The sequence below is a fragment of the Typopeltis vanoorti genome, chromosome 5, assembly GCF_054136105.1.
Source record: "Typopeltis vanoorti isolate ZY-2024b chromosome 5, IOZ_Tvanoo_1.0, whole genome shotgun sequence".
Taxonomy (NCBI): Eukaryota; Metazoa; Arthropoda; class Arachnida; order Uropygi; family Thelyphonidae; genus Typopeltis; species Typopeltis vanoorti.
In genome coordinates this window covers 148245127-148263125 of record NC_143553.1, presented here as the reverse complement: position 1 = coordinate 148263125, position 17999 = coordinate 148245127, and the positions used below count along the sequence as shown (strand labels likewise).

General features: G+C 37.0%; 1 protein-coding gene across 1 annotated transcript in view; it reads right to left on the bottom strand.

The window, feature by feature from the left end:
• Positions 1–17999, bottom strand: part of LOC150106928 (NPC intracellular cholesterol transporter 1-like) — a 920722-nt gene that overhangs the window by 111312 nt on the left and 791411 nt on the right. Inside the window, exon 23 of the mRNA XM_090393507.1 lies at positions 16836–16914. Coding sequence (XP_090249633.1) covers positions 16836–16914 — 79 coding nt within the window. The remainder of the gene's footprint in view (positions 1–16835; positions 16915–17999) is intronic.

The window sequence follows — 17999 nt, the reverse complement described above, 5'->3', positions numbered from 1 at the left end:
CTGTTTTTGAATGTTCATACTATTTAGAATGATAAAATAATTTAAATAAATTATTTTATAGTAAGCTTTACTTTTTGATTTTTTTTTTACAGTCAGTTACCCATTACTTTGCAAAAGAAAATGAGCAGAAGAAAAGCAGAAGGTGATAGCAAACACCAGTTTAATAAACTGTGGGAAAATGAGTTCTTATTTATTGCTGGTCCTTCAGGAAAACTGTTGTGCATTGTTTGTGAAAGCACTCTCTCAGATAATAGAAGACATGATCATCTATAGAAGACACTATAGAAAACATCAAGCTCAATTAGAAGAAAAACTGAAGTTAGTTCCTGGGTCTGAGTTGCAGAAAGAATATGTGGTTAAGAATAAGGAAGAAATAAAAAAGAGACAAAATATATTTGTGAAACGAAGTTGTGAAAGTGTGACAATGCTGGAGGCGTCTTATGAAATTACCTTTGTGTTAGCTAAAAAACACAAGCCTTTCTCTGATGGAGAGGAAGTTGTTAAGCCCTGTCTTGAAAAATTTGCAAAATGTCTTGGTGATAAGAATGTTGAAATAAAAGTAAACCAAATTGTTCTGTCCAAGCAAACAATTACAAGACGCATCGAAGAACTTTCCAATGATGTTACTGAGCAATTATAAGACCATGTTCATGCTTGTTCTTTCTTTTCTTTAGAAAAGAAAGAACAAATCCGCTGACATATGTGATGTAGCCCAATTAACCATTTTTATAAGAGGAATTGATGGTAATTTTAACATCTTTGAAGAAATCGGTATTGAGTCACTTCATGGAAAAACCAGAGGGTCAGACATTTGACAAAGTAAAGTCATGTCTAGAAAATCAACAACTAGATTCTAGTAAGCTCATCAGTGTTTGCACTGATGGAGCACCGTCAATGGTAGGTAGAGTTTCTGGGACGGTAACTTTACTCGAAAGGTTTTTAGGTCATTCTCTACTAAAGTATCACTGAATTATACATATAGAATCGCTGTGTGGAAAAACTCTAAATTTGAAGCATGTTATGATACTAGTTGTAAAGTGTGTGAATAAAATTAGAGCAAGAGGGTTAAACAGAAGAGAATTCAGAGAATATTGTGAACTGCTAGATATGGAATATGGTTATTTCATCCTTCATTGTGAGGTGCGCTGGCTTTCTAAAGGACAAGTTCTCAGTAGATTTTGGAAGCTGAAAGAAAGTGTTCGTAATTTTCTGGAAGAGAAGGATGAGCTGCATGAGGAAAAAGCCCTGTTGAGAAATGGCTATTTGATTTAGCATTTTTAGTTGATGTTACCAGCCACCTCAATGATCTAAATTTGAAACTGCAAGGCAAGAACAAATTGTTTCCTAGCTTAGTAAATGACATCAGTGCATTCAAAATGAAATTAAAACATCCCAGTTAGACAACGGGGATTTAAATCAGTTTCCACATTTAAAAGAACATAGTGAATCTGTTGAAGATAATGGCAACTTTAAAGAATATACTGAGAAACTCAGATTATTGCAAGAGTCCTTTAACTGTTGTTTTAGCGATTTTTCCGAAGAAGAAGACTGCATACCTGCATTTATAAATCCCTTTTCACTTACTAAATAAAAATTCTTGACGATGCCTAATAACATACAAATGGAACTTATTGAACTCAAAACCAATTCTTTATTGAAAATGAAATGTAATGAACTTCCATCACTCCCAGATGCTTCTGATATAATTCATTTCTGGCGATCGTTGCCCTGTGAACATTTTCCAGAACTGTGAAAATTTGCTCAGAGTTATGTCAGTCGCTGTGGAACTAAATACAGATGAGAACAAGCATTTTCATCAATGAAAATGATTAAGAACAAACTACGGTCGTGACCAACTGATTCAAATTTGAAAAACTGTTTGATGCTTTCTGTAACTGATTTAACTCCAAACATTACAAGCTTAGCAAAAGCAAAGCAATTTCAAATGTCTCAATAAAATAATTAATATTTACCTTATCTTTATATGAAATCCTTTTATTTAAAACTGCTAAAAGTGTCTATATTACCATATATATAATAAATCATTTTATTTACTGTTAAATATATCCATATTACCATATTTTAAAAGGGCCGAAAAGTGGTATAAGTTGTATGGTGCATCTTAACTAAAAAATGAAACAATTGATGCATGAACTATAAAAGGTTGGCCATCCCTGTCTTAGTATATCCCATAAAGCAAAGCACATCTCCTTGCAGACATGTATAATGCTATGCATTAAGGGAAGGACCAATACCCAGACTGGTTTCGACCTTTACTGAGGTCTCATCAGTGGGAGCCATACCCAGAGGTGGCGATACTAAAGCAGAAGCAACGGAGAAGTCATATTTACCTATACGAATTGCCAAAAGGTGTCTCACCTTATTGCTAAATTACTCTGGATTTAGAGAAAGATGTTGGAAGTTTTTTCCCACTTGATTAGACTAATAAATTTACTTTAATCCTTTATCCAAGTGTAAACAAACAAAGTTTGTGCCTGAATTATCTTCAGGACTGAGGCAACTCGTGGTAAAGGTGGACTAAGCTCTCATCACTCCTTGTCTTATTATCTCACATAATGCAAAGCACATCTCCTTGCGGAGATGTATAATGCTATGAAGGGAAGGGCCACTACCACGAGTTGCCTCAGTCCTGAAGATACTTCAGGCACAAACTTTGTTTGCCTACACTTGGATAAAGGATTAAACTAAATTTCTTAAAGGTTATGATTTGGTCACTTATTTGGTCACTGGGTTTTCATGGAGATGAGGATTTATTTAGAAACAGTCCAAAGAAGATTCACAAAGGTGGTAAGTTGTCTTTGGAATGTCAAGTAGGAAGACAAATCAAAAGAATGTAAATTACAAAGCCTTATGAATAGGAGGAGGAGGGGGAGGAGGGGGGGGGGGGCTTTGATTGAGACATAAGTTAGTCATGGGGTTGTTACCAGGTTAACATGGAAAATTTTTCACAGAATAGGAGGGGGTGGGGGGTTAGAACAAGAGGCCATCCCTGAAAACTGTTAGGAGGATGTGAGCAGAAAAGCGAAGAGAGGTTCTTTGCATGGAGTGGTTGGCGGACAGAATACATTGCCTGAGTTTTTGTTGGAAGTTTTTCCACTTGGTTATACTATAAATTAAAGATATCAAGAAATTATATACTTGGATTAATCCTTTATCCAAGTGTAAGCAAACAAAGTTTGCACCTAAGTATTTTCAGGATTGGGGCAACTTGTATACAGAAGCTAATGACGTATTATATAATGCGACACCTCCAGGGAGTCCAAAGACTCATCAAGAGAGAACACCTACTCTACAGCTCTGTCTCCACCACTCAGTCCAATTACACCAACGCCATCTACCACCCACTACTAGTATTTCCACAGACAACCACAAATATCCATGCCCACGGCAGGATTCGAACCCACAGCCATTTGGCTGGAAAGCGGACACGCTAACCACTCAGCCGAACAGGCCGACTTCATATCACTTCCCTTAGTATCCCATAATGTGAAGCATACATCCTTGCAGACATGTATTATGTCATGCATTATGGGAACGGTCATTACTCAGAGGTGATCCTAAGATTACAGTAATGCAGAAATCATATTTTCATATACAAGTAGAAAAAAAGTGTCACACTTTATTATTAAAATACTCTGGATTAGAGACAGTTGTTGGAAGTTTTTCCACTTGGTTATACTATAAATTAAAGATACCAAGAAATTATATACTTGGTTTAATCCTTTATCCACGTGTAAGCAAACAAAGTTTGCACCTGAAGTATTTTCAGGACTGGGACTTGAAAAAACTTCAATAAAGGTAGAAACCGGTCTGGGTAGTGACCCTTACCATAATGCATAGCATATATGGTAAGGGTCACTACCCAGGATATGTGCTTTGCATTATGGGCAACTTAGGAAAGTGATATGAAGTCATTAGCTTCTATATACGAGTTGCGCCAGTCCTGAAAATAATTCAGGTGCAAATTTCTTTGCTTACACGTGGATAAAGGATTAAACCAAGTATATAATTTCCTGGTATCTTTAATTTATAGCATTGCCTGAGTGTGTTATGAATGTAGACACGTTGAATCAGTTTAAGGCATGAATGGATGAGCTTTGTGGGTGATAGTGTGTACCTCTGATGATGAGTTTGATTCCATGGAGGTCAGATGTTAATACTTCTAACCTCTGTAGTGTTATTATTGAATAATTTATTTAATATTAATATTATATTATTATTAAATACTGACTGCTATTCTATAACCACCTAGGAAGACCAAATTAACAAAAAAAAGTGAAAAAGACATTTTCATGGTGATGGGAGACATCAATGTAAAAATTGGTATACATACACCAGATATGATAGATGGACAAATTTGGTGTTGGAAAAATGAGAGGAATGAAAGAGGAGAATGACTTCTTGAATTTTGCAAACAAAATAACACCTGTTTGTCACAAACACCATCTTCTTCCATAAAGCCTCACATACGTACACATAGACCCCACCGGATGGATTAACAAAAACTGCATTGACTATATACTAATTAGAAAAAAACTAGAAATCTGTTGAAAATGTAATAACATTGGGAAAAAAAAAAAAAAAAAAGACAGATTTTGACTGATCACGAAATCTTGGTGGCAAAAATTAAATTAAAATTCAAGAAGAATATACCTAAGTTGACTTCTTCACAGGCTTTTGCCTTTTCTTCTAGCTAGTTGTTGTTTGCCATTTTACCCATTAAAAAAAAAAAAAAGACCTGTACAAACTCGAAGACAAAGCTATGCAAAACAAATTTGAAAAAGCAATAGAATCTAAGATAAGCCAAGTGACCTCTGGCAAGGTGGAACTCCTATGGAACAAAACGTAGGGAAATCATGGTAGACTACCAGGAAAATATTTGGAACAACTATTACACCAAATAAAGACTGGATCACTGCAAAAATGTTAGAAATCATAGAAGAAAAAAGAAATGCAAAAAGCCTCTTAAATAGAGAAAACACAGAAAAAATAAACAGAACCTTAGACAACTCAAAAATAAAATAGACAGATTGTGTAAAATGCCAAACAACAACTAGCTAGAAGAAAAGGCAAAAGCCTGCGAAGAAGTCAATAAAAGAAATGATAACAAAACAGCCTGCAGGATCTTAAAAGAACTCATGAAATCATATGGAACCAAACAATAAAAAAGGAAGGATAAAAATAAAGAAACCAGATCTATACAATAAATAAATAATATATAGAGAGAATACTACTAAACTCTTTAAAAAAGAACAAGATTTAGGACAACATAAATATACAGAGATAGGAAGAGGAAAGGCACCACTGGTAATAAAAGAAGAAATTCTACATGCCATGAGCCAAATGAAAGAAGTCAAGGTAGGTATTGACCAACTACCCATAGAACTATGGCAATATGGAGGCCATAAAGCAACTAACTTCCTATTAAAACTTTTTAACCAAATTATAAACACAGGAGAAATACCAGATGATTGGAAAACAGAAATCATAATACCTATTTACAAAAAAAGGAGATAGGCAAAAATGTGAGAATTATAGACCAATCTCTTTTAAGCCATAGCTATAAGAGTTTCACATGCATCATCCAAAACAGAATTCATAACATAAAAAGAAATCATAAGAGTGGACCAAGCAGGTTTTAGAGCCAGCAGATCAACAAGAGACCACATCTTTACTGATAATAATATAGGTGAAAAATGCTGGAAACACAATATACCTATACATACTACTGCTTTATAGACTTCAAACAGGCCTTCGATTCAATAGACAGAAATAAACTGATTCAAATCCTCATAGATACAAGAAAAGACTCTGAAATCTTATCATTCATCAAAAACTACTATAAAAACACCAAAGCATTCATTAAAACTGATTGAATCAAGACTGATATATTTAAAGTAGAGCCTCTGTAGCTCAGTTGGTAGAGACAAAGGGTAAAAGCTCTTTGGTCAGAAAGACCTGGAAACGATTCCCGTCAGTGAAGTGAGGAATCGAACCATCTGGTCTTTTTCAATGAAAGGTGAATTAGCTGGTCTCATATGGAGGTAGGGGGTTTTTTTCTACCTGGAAACTTGGGTTTTTCATCCCCCAGAACAAGCAAGCTGGCTCTGTGAGCATGCACCCACAAACATAGGAAGCACCGGGAGGCATAAAACTAACCACCTTATCCTCGAGTATAGTTGAGGTTGCAAGAATACATACCTCGACACCATACAAAGGTAGAACAAGGGAGGATTATTTAAAGTAGAAAAAGGAGGTCATGTAAGGATGCCCACTCTCACCTCACTTATTCATAATAATGCTAGAAGAAATATGCAATGACATAGATGAACCAGGCCCACAAAAAAATGGAACTAATGTAAACCATATTAAATATGCAGATGATATTATCATTCTGGCTGAAACCAAGATACAATTCGAGAAAATAATACACAGCAAATGCAAAAAGCATAAAATGAGAAATAACCATAACAAAACAAAAGTAATGAAAATCAGAAAAGAAGAATACCTAACAATAAATCTTGAAGGACAACCACTGAAACAGGTAAACAATTGCATATATCTTGGCAGCCTTATTACAAATAAACTAAATAACCTTGAACCAGTAAAGCATAGACTCAGTATAGGATGGTCAGACATGTACAAAATGAATAAGATATGGAACAGCAATATAACAACAGACCACAAGTAAAACTTCACAAAACTATCATAATCCCTGCAGCCAAATATGGAGCAGAAGTATGGAAACTAAACCAGAAAGAAATCCAAAAAGTTCAAGCATTCAAAATGAAATGCCTAAGGAAAATAGATAAGACCAATTGAGCAAAACATAAAACAAATGAACAAATCAAAAATGAGAAACTACAAACACATCATGGATCAGATCAATAAACATCTTAGATGGTTTGGATAGCTTCAAAGAATGCATTCCACTAGAATACTAAACCTTGTTTTGAATGGATAGATAAAAGGAAGCAAACAAAGAGGGAGGCCAAGAAGAACATGGCTCCAGTTGTTAAGGGATAGATCACAATTACCCAGCTACAGAATGATGACTGAGTTAGCAAGAGACAAAGCTAGATGGAGAAGATTCTTACATAGAGGACTGCACTGTATATGCACAGATGAGAAGAATACCTGCTGGACCACATTGACGTTGGGTTCATACTATTATAACTGTTTATATAGTATGACAATCATTAGAGCTGAAGTTCTGATTGTCAATATTTCGCAATTTTCATATGTTTATTGACAAATCACTCTAAACATGGTACTGATGTAAAAACTTAACTGTGTGTGAAAAGTTGATGTATTTATTATCTGTCTGCCTGTTTGTAGTATATGTAATCTGGGCATATAATTTTTGTTTTGCTTAAATTTACTGCAGCAAATGATCCAAATGAAAACCAAAATTCAAGCAATTTTTATAAGAGATCCTAAACACCAAATTTCATAAAATCAATCTAGCCAATCTATAATTTTAGCAAAGAACTTTCACAGACAACAAGCCAGAGTAATAGATGAAATAATAATTTTGGATCCCTTCTTGGAAAGGCTTAAATGATTCTAAAAATTATATATTCCTTTATCCAAGTGTAAGCAAACAAAGTTTGCACCTGAAGTATCTTCAGGAGTGGGGCAACTCGTAGCGAAGGTGGACGAAGCTTCACATCACTTGCCTTGGTATCCCATAATGCAAAGCACATCTCCTTGCAGACATGTATAATGCTATGCATTATGGGAAGGGTCACTACTCAGACCGGTTTCGACCTTTATTGAAGTCTCTTCAGTGAGAGTCAGGCCCAGAGGTGATACCAAGCATAATGCTACTGTCAAGATGGGTGAAGCAAAATACTTTTCATATTCCCCTTTGTCTGTAAAGGAAGTTATTTGGAAAAGGGAGTTTTGTGAGCTTTATGCTTGCCCTCTGGGACAGTAGCATTAGTTATGATCAGCTGGGAGTAGAATAGCATTCAGTCTTTCGTATTTGTAGTACTGGTGATACTAAGGTTGAAGCAATGCAGAAGTCATGTTTACATATACAAGTTGCCAAAAGGTGTCACACCTTATTATTAAATTACTCTGGATTAGAGAAAGATGTTGGAAATTTTTTTTCCACTTGGTTAGACTATAAATTATATACATACATCTTCAAGGCTCACCTTTCCTAGTTGTGGGGGCAACAGCTGCAAGAGGAACTTCCAATGGTCATGATCCTCTGCCACCAAGCTCAGGTGTTCTGGTGGGATTCCCAAACGTGTCCACCCAAGGTTTTGGATATAATCCATCCAGCGAGTCCATGGCCTTCCACATGGTCTCCCACCCTCTGGCTTGGCAAAGAGGGCCTGCCAAGGGAGCCACTCTTGTGGCATTTTGACCAGGTTCCCATATCAATGTAACTGTGATCTCTCAACACAGAGAAGCAGCGGTTGAGTATTGAAGGTTTCTCGAATTGCAGAGCTTCTGACTCTGTCGAGTCTTGTCAGCCCCGCAACCCCTCGAAGGAACCTCATTTCAGCCGCTTGGATTCGTGTCCACATTCTTTCGGTCATTACCCAACTCTCATGACCATAGGTGAGGATGGGGACATAGACTATATTGAAGACAGTCAGCTTTGCTTTCTGGCTTAACTCCCACTTCAATACTACCGAACGGCCAAGTTCCCGCAATATTGATCTTGCTAAGCCAATTCGAGTATCTAGCTCTATGTCCCACTTTCCATCATTCGTGAATATGAACCCAAGGTGTTTAAACTTCTCCACCTGCCTCATTGGGACTTACATGTAGAGTGCACTGGGATGGTTGTCTTGAGACCACAAATGTTTCAGTTTGGGCCACAGTGATCTTCATTCCAGCATCTGCACAAACAGCTACAAACAAACCTATCCAGGATCTGCTGGAGGTCATCTGTGGAAGAGCTAAGCAGAACTAGATCATCTGCAAAAAACAGACATCCAATGCTACATCTTCCAATTCTGATACACTCACTGCCTCAGCTGTGCCTATTAATCCTGTCCATAAATATTATGAAAAGGAAGGGTGACAGAACACACCCTTGGCAGAGGCCAATGGAGACTGAAAGGTTCAGACTTTGTGCTGTTTACCCTGACACAAAACTCTGGGCATTCGTACAGGGACTTGATGGCAGCTAATAGTTGGCCATCCACTCCATACTCCTGTACTACTTGCCAAAGCTTATCCCAAGGAACCTGGTCATATGCCTTCTCCAAGTCCACAAAACATGTGTAGACATTCTTGGCATATTCCCAAAATTTCTCAAAGACTTGCCTTAAAGTAAAGATTTGGTCAGTTGTGCTTCTACCAGGATTAAAGCCACACTGTTCTTCTTGGAACTTTGACTCAACTATGCTCCTGCACTGTCTTTCCAAGCACCTAACATACACTTTCCTAGGCAGGCTGAGCAGAGAGATGCCACGATAGTTACTGCAATCCTTCTGGTCTCCCTTCTTGAAGACTGGTATTATTATGCCTGTCTGCCATTGCTTTGGTGCTCACCCAGATATCTAAGCAGCCTGACACACTCGAGTCAGCCAGAGAACGTCTCGATTTAAGGCTTTTAGCATTTCGGGCCAAATTTCATCATCGCCAGCAGCCTTGCCCGATTTTAGCGATTTTATTGCTATATGGACCTCTTCTGCTGTGAGACTAGTCATTGCCCTGATCTGCACCTCTTGGATGTCCACAACTGCTGGGCCACCCGGGTTAAGAAGGCTCTCAAAGTATTCCCTCTATCTGTGGAGGATATCCTTCTCGGTTGTTAAAAGTGTACCATCAGAGGCCTTAATTGCCCTTGCTGTGCACTATTTCCTCCCTTGAAGGATGTGGATGGTCTGCCAGAATACTTTGTTTGCATTTGCACAGGATGAGTCTAATCTTTCTCCAATGATTCCCAATTCTTCTGCTTTGCTGCCTCAGCAGCAGCTTTTTGTGCCTCAGCATACCTAAATATAAATTATATATTTAGTTAATCCTTTATCCAAGTGTAAACAAACAAAGTTTGCACCTGAAGTATCTTCAGGACTGGGGCACCCCGTAGCAAAGGTGAGGTAAGTGATGTGAAGTTTTGTCCAATCACCGCAATCATGCTAAATAGACAATATGTCCTATTATGTGCACCACAGCTTCATTTGTAGCTATTTTGCCAACTGATGAAAGGATTAAATCTTGCATGGGAAAATGTGATCCATCAGCCTTGTCAATTTTTCACAAAAGGTATTCCGTGGGAGAAGGGGGTGAACATTTGTACAGAAAAATTATTCTCTCCAGATTTCTAGAAGGATAGATGGAGAGATCTATGACAGAATAGGGATAGGCAAGTGAAAGAAAGTACTGCTACTGTTATTCAGAGTTACTATCCTCAAGCACTCATTCAAACATGTAGTGTAATACTTTTGGTGCACATCACCCCACAGATTGACCATTTTTATGCTCGTTACCCCCCCCCCACCACCACCACTTAATATTATTTCATATGGCCATCTTGCCATTTTTCCTGTCTTCCAGACTCTTTCGTGTTAATGTTCTTCTGGCTCTCCCATCATATGTATTTCATTCCCCTTCACTGACTCCCACATTCTCCTTTTGTACTTACAAAAGGAGAATGTAGGAATTACCATTACGTTTTGACATGAACGTCCTCTGACCTTTCAACCATTCTCACTTTCAACTACAAACCTCTCACTATGACATTTCACACACCATATGCTTTGGCGTTGGCTGCTATTGTCCTGTTCCACTTTGGTATCACTACTATACTGCACAGGCAGTTAAAGCTATCTTACAAAGTAAATATAAACTACACTGTATTAACAGCAGCAAAACAAAATGCATCGTTTTTGTTTTTTAACCCTACAGCCAAATTGCAACAACCTCCTTCCATGTGTACACTAATGGTAAACTGGCCATTTATATTACTTGGCTATTAGTCTTCAAAAATGGGGTCAAAAAACACAACAGAACAATAGAGCATAATCAATGGCAAAGATGAAAAGCATCACAACACTATATATGTGAAATTACAGAGTTGGTAAGTATTACAAGCTTAGGAGTTTGCTTGGATTGGTGCCACGGCATGTAAAACTGCAAGGACTGGATGTCAATAGCGCATGGGAAGTAGTAAAGAAGTCTTTGAGGGAGGTAATGGCAGACTGCATGCCTAGAGTCAAGGAGAGTAAATCAAGTGGGAGTTAAATTGATGAATATCATCATTAAGCTGGAACTGCAAAAATAGGACAATTGTGGAGGGAATTCAAGGAGAAAGGTGACCAGCAAGCACATGAACAGTACAAGGTACAGGCCAGAAGAGTAACTAGTATGGTAAGAAATGCCAAAGCAGTGTATGAAATGAAGTTAGCAATGCAGGCTAAAGATAATCCCAAACAATTTTTTCAATATGCTACAAGTAAAAGGAAGAATGTATATGGCAGAATGATTTTAATGAATGCTGACGGTAAGGAGGAAACTGAATCAGTCAAAATAATAGAATTATTAATTATTACAGGAATGAGAGAGCCAAAAGCTTATACAGGAACTGAGGTAAATGAAATGGAGGTATTACATATTACAGAACCATAATGTGAATACAGCTGTGGGATTGGATGGTATACCAGTGCAAGTTGCATGTGAAGCAGCAAGAAAACTGTTAGTGCCCTTGACCATATTGTTTAATCTAAGTCTCAGCTCTGGGTTAGTCCTGAGGTGGTGGAAAGAGGGGAAATAGTTCCATTGCATAAAGGAGGCTCCAAGACTGGTGTAGCAAATTACCGACTGATCAGCATATCAGTAGTTGTTGACAAAGTATTGGAGAAGTTGGTCAAGAGCAAAATACAGGAATGGATAGATTGAAATGGGATAATGTATGGGGGGGGTGGGATAGCATGGTTTTGTGAAGGTAGGTTATGTCTCAGTAACCTGCTTACTTTTTATAATGCAGTGAGCTGAGTTGGATAAAGGTAATGGGTTTACAGTGATACTGCTGGACTCTGCATAGGGATTCTAATTAGTTAACTGCAGCACATTGGGATAAATATAGAAAGTTGGTGAGATGTCATAGTTTATTCAGGAGTAGAGTCCAAAAGAAGGCCTGTGGCTAGTGGCATGCCACAGGGGTCTGTTCTAGGACAGCTACTGTTTAATTTGTACATTAACGATATAGGAAAGGATCTCAGAGGAACTGTTCAGTTATTTGCAAATGAAGCAAAGTTCAGTAGAGTAACAGTTAATACAGGTTATGTCAAAATTTTGCAAGATGATTTGGATAGATTGACAGACTGGGCAAAGGAGAATGGATGTCATTTTAATGTGGCAAAGTGTAAGGTTATGCATTTTAGGATAAAAAAATTACCAGCTGTATACCACATTGGTGGAACTGTACTCCAGGAAATTGACAAAGAAATTGACTTGGGAGTGCTAGTGGACAGTGACTTAAAGTTTAGGGGGGCACATAGCAAAAATGGCTAAAGTAGCTCATCGGATTATTTGGTCACTGAAGAATACGTTGACAAACAGGTTATTGTTCCTCTTCATCAAGCCTTGATAAGACTCCAATCTTGACTACTGCGCATAGATCTGGGTGCCAGGATTTCTTGGTTATGAGGAGGAGGTGGAGACAATCCAGAGGCAAGTGACCAAGATGGTAGCACGTCTATTGAATGAACCTTAAGATAACAGGTTGAAGATTTGTGAGTTACAGAAACTGGTTGATAGGTGGAAAAAGGGGTGATATTGAGACATACAAATTACTTTTAATTTAAAGATTAATTTAGAGGAAATTTTTCAGAACAGGTCAGGTGGTGGGAGAACTAGGGGCCATCCATGGAAATTGAGTAAGAGTGTAGTTAGCAAGGGTGTTAGAACTAAGTTTTTTGCTCGGAGAGTGGTGAATGAGTTGAAACCAAAGTAAGACAGATACTGCGCAAATGTTGGATAGCTCTTGACATGATGTTTTAGAGCCTCCCTCAATGAGTCTAAGAACACCTTAGAGTAGCCCATAATAAGAATAACAATAATATTGATGATATAAACAAAAATAATTTGACTTATGAAATTTCCAGATCAAAACATTCATTAGACAATCAATGAGTTATAAAAAACAGAAACATTAAAAAACTGACAGGATAAGAGAAATAAGTAGGGTGATAAGACACAGCAAAGTGAAGAAGTTGGTAAAATGTCAATAGTTATTCACATGAAGAACACATACTGAGAATGAATAAAAGCAGAATACCTAAACAAATTCTAAATTACCACCCAAAAGATACTCAAGAGGCAGAGGAAGACCCTTAAAAAGATGGAATTGAGTCCAGAACAGGCTACTCGGCCTATAAGCCTGGAAAGGAAGAAGATGAAGTCATTCACATGTGACATTAATTGATGCCATATGGTCACTCCTGTGCATCATAGGGTGTTGGGAGTGAAGCCTTCTGCTAGAAGAAGTGGTAAGGTCGCAGATGCCCTATCCACACAAAGTTAGTAAGACAATCACAAACATCCTTGCCCATGGTGGATTCGAAACCACAGACTTTTGGCTGAAGAGCAAATATGCTAACCACTCAGCCAACTAGGTAATAAATAACAGTAATAAAAAAAGTAAGGCAATTAAAATGTAAGAAAAAAAGAAATAAGGTACAGTGATTTGCTCATTAAATTTATGCTTGATGAGGATCACTCGTTGAAGCTTTCTGCAAGCACAATTTAAGAATGTGGTGAATGCAATCAAGAAACAGAAAATAAAGGAGACAGTAGCGTTCACAAAAATAAATGATTTAAGTAGTGATAATGCAAAGAAAGAAAGAGAATCTAGTTTATTACTGAGATATTATTATTCATACGACAGTACTTAGTTAAGACCTATGATGGCAAATGATTTGATACACAAACACAAAGAAATGAGTACGGATTTTTGGTTGGGCAGAGCGAGTTTCATTGAAGATTTGTATAAGATAGATGGCCTGCACCACGTGAATGGATTTACAATTATGACTCACTGACTTATCCCCTTCAAGCTCCACAGCACATAAGGCCAATATCAGTTTCCACCAATTACTTTTGTCTTGTGCAATTAATTCTGCTGCTCTCCCAACTGAGTCATTCTTCTTCCCTTTTGTGTCACTCTGCCAAGTTATTGTAGGAATTCCAGCTTCCTTTTTTTCCTTCCATGATCCACATCAAAGCTACGCTTGAAATAGCTCTTTTGTCCAATCTAATTTCCATCTGCATCTTTTTATTTCAATGGTGACACCTTTTTTCTCAGTCCAATTATAGAATCAATCATCTGTTATACATTTTTGACCAAAATATTTTAATATTTTATGCAAACACTTCGAAAACTTTATAATTTAGCATCCCGTTTTCATCAGTTTCCATGTTTTTGATTCATATAATATGGCCTTAACACTGTGATTGATGCTACCTAATTATATAAAATGTAATCCCAAGTTACAAGTGCTGTGTGAGAAGGCAAGTCAGTGTATGGGGAAAAAAAAGCCCTAAAGCCCAATTTGGCCTGAATCTAGAGCATGTTGTTCAAAGTCTTCCATGTAAAAATTCACTGGGGGGGGACCATGACAGTACTTTCTTTTTGCCATGCGAAATACCTGGGCATAGAGGGCCATGATATTGGCCCTCTTTCTGCTAAAAATCAGAAATCTTTTAATTATTCTATAGGTTCTCCATTCAAGAAACAGGTGATATTTTCAATTTTTGTCTATTTTCATACCAAATTTATTACAGTTATTCAATTTAGTCAGGAAATTTTGCAAACTTGTAATGGATTTATTTAGAAGTATAACTATCTGCATAAAGTAAAGAGCTAAGATCAACATCTCCAATCTTTCATCCACATAGATGATGAATAACAGGAGAGATAATGTGTGCCCTTATCTCGCTCCTCATTTATCAAACTATCTACCTCCTCCAGTTCTAACTGCTGATTAGAACTCAGATATAGACTGTGTATTCCTTGATATAATGTCTCATTTGCACCATGCAACTTCAGCCTTTTGCAAGAGCTCTTCTCTTGACACCTAGTTATATTCCCATGATTTCCTCAATTGTTTGTCTTAAAGTGAATATCTGATCTTAAGATGACAATGTCTGTTTGGCCTGAACCCAGCTTGTTCTTCTCTAAGCTTCTCTTCCATAATATTTCTTAGCCATTTTCAAGAATACAATTGTATAAATGTTATCAGGAATACTCAGCAGGGAAATTCCTCTAATGCTCACATTCAGTTTTATTTCCCTTTTCATATATGGGTACTATGAGAGCTTAACTCAAAAGTGTTTGGAATATAACAGTCTACTCAGGCCATTAGAATTATGAAATGTAGCTACTCAAAGATTTTTCTGACTCCATATTTCAGAATTTCTGGCTGAATATCATCTGCTCTAGAAGCCTTTCTAAACTTCGGGTTTTTGATGACCTCCCCAAACTGTCAGTGTTTCTTTCATTTACATTTAAAGTAATTATTCAAGACATCAAGAACATCTGCAATTTTCATATAATATTGATCATCTCTAATCCCTTTGACTGCATCCCTTCCTTTTCAATAGCTTCCAGAACATTTTGTCACCTTCCATCCTGAAAATAGAAAATCTATATTTTACTGAAGTATTCCATGATTGTTGTTAAGCCAATTTTACAGTTCTTCACTTTCTTGCATACTTTTCTGTATTCTTTCAAAGTATAAGCTGACTTACTTGCAAGAACACTTTGGAACAAAGAGATGACAAGTTGTGTACTATGTTGATTTAAATGAACTGTAGGGAATTGAAGTTTAAAGGACATATTGCAAGGTGGCCAAAATAGCATATCAATTATATGGTTGATCAACACATTAACAAGCAGGGATAATAAAGTTATTATTCACCTTTATAGAGTACCTGGTCACTTGGATTCTGTGAGGATGAAGTAGTAGTGGATAAGATCCAGATGCAAGAGACCAATATTATGGCAGGTGTATGGAAGGAATGCTTATGAGAACAGATTGAGTCTGTGGACTTCAAAAACTAACTGAAAGAGGGGGACATAATAGCAATATATAAGTTATTAAAGGGATTTGTAAGATATCAAAGCCTTTTCAGTATATGGCAAGGAGGAAGAGAACAAGGAGTCCGAATAAACATTGACATGTAAGGATAAGGAAGTCACTTGGCCTCTTTACAAAGCAAAAGATGATCGCACCTGGAAAACTGCACACTGGTTTGGTCTCCTGAATTCTAAGATGATGGAAAAGGAAGATGGTGCAAAAAGGAGTTATAAAGATCATCTTTATAACTCTTTATAAAAGATGGGTGTGATATGAGGCCTACAGGATGTCAAAGGACATCAAGATGCTGAGATTTTTGTTATATGGAAGGGGTAGAGAGGACAAAGGAGCATCCAGGGATGTCGAGTTTATGTATGATTAAGAAAGCGCCAAGTACTAGATTTTTCTCACAGAGTTTCAAATGGAAATGTTTGCCTATTGAAGTGGTCAGTGCATCTAGTATGAGTTTAAGAAAAGAAATGACACCTGGTATAGTAAACATAACTTCCCTTGATGAGCTGACCCCCCCGCAGATCTTTGAAAATGCTACTACTATCAACAAAATATACATAGTGAAAAGCCTAGGCTAAGGCAATACTGAATTGTTCACTAATCTACTCCATACTATAAAATGATAAGCTGAAATTGGAAACGGATGTAGGCTGTAATGTTTTTTTGCAATGTTTTTGTCAAGTTATTTGAAATGTTTTGAAACTCAGGGGCTACCCTGAGTGTCGAATCTTCAAAATTCAAGGAGAACCGGCCTACCAGTCCAGAACATGAAGGGGGTTGGGTGCCGTAGTCGTCAGGGAGAAGCCTCCTAGTAATGAAATAAATTACCCAAAATCTGGAAAAAAAAAGTACATAATGTTGCAGTATGGTTTTATCTACCTCAACAGAAACAAATTATAGGATATAACTCCAGAATGAATTTGGTGTCTTACTTTGTACACTGATTGGGTATCTTTTTTTTTTTTTTTTTAATGATGTTCACTCAATAATATTAGTACCATAAAATGAAACAATTTCCTGCTATTTTGACAAATTTCAAATAACTAATTTTTTGAGTTTATTTAATAGTTTGAAACTATTATTTTTAAGGAATTATAATGTATGCTGAATATTTATTTACAATAACTTTAAATACTTTCAACATTTCAGCAAAGTCAAGTTGCTCTTATCAGAGAACGCAAAAAATGTGCATGCAGGCACTGACACAGTAAATGAGGCTGAAGAAACACAACCAAACTTTTGTGTATTCCTAAACAGTGTATCCTAGCAGGCTAAATTAGGTGGTCTTGGCTGTTGGGCTGAAGATCTCAGGATGAGTGCTTCTGAAATTTGGTGTTTCATGCATCCAAATATGCTGAGGTCAATTGCAGAAATAGCCTCTCATATTTTTATTTGCTGCAGTGAAATTTTTCAGAATATCCTGTGGTAGATGTCCAAAGAAAAGCAAGTCCAGAGTGACTGTAATGGTGGAATATCCACACTGTTCCTTCTGAGATCTAATATTACCTTCACAGTAAGGTAATCACCTAATCTTAAGAGATGATAGAGGGAATAACAACAGTGGTTTCGAATACAAAAACACTATAATGAAAAAATCACAAATCTGCTTTCTGACTCTTTCAGCTACTCTGTTCTGAATTATGATCCTACATAGTCAATTCATAAAAAAACAAATGCTTTGGCTCCCCAAATTACTATTAAAGCTGAAGTCACTATGTCCTGTTCCTCCATGACTTCGCAGGTCACCAAAAATTCACAGGCCTGCTGTCCCATTAAGATCTATAGTAGATGGCATAAATTCTTCTCCATACCATATCAAAGCATACAGCTACTAGGATAGTAGCTAAGGTCAGAATCTTACATCAAAAATTTCTCTCATTTTGTCCAAAAACAAACTATCCAGTATACACACATTCACTG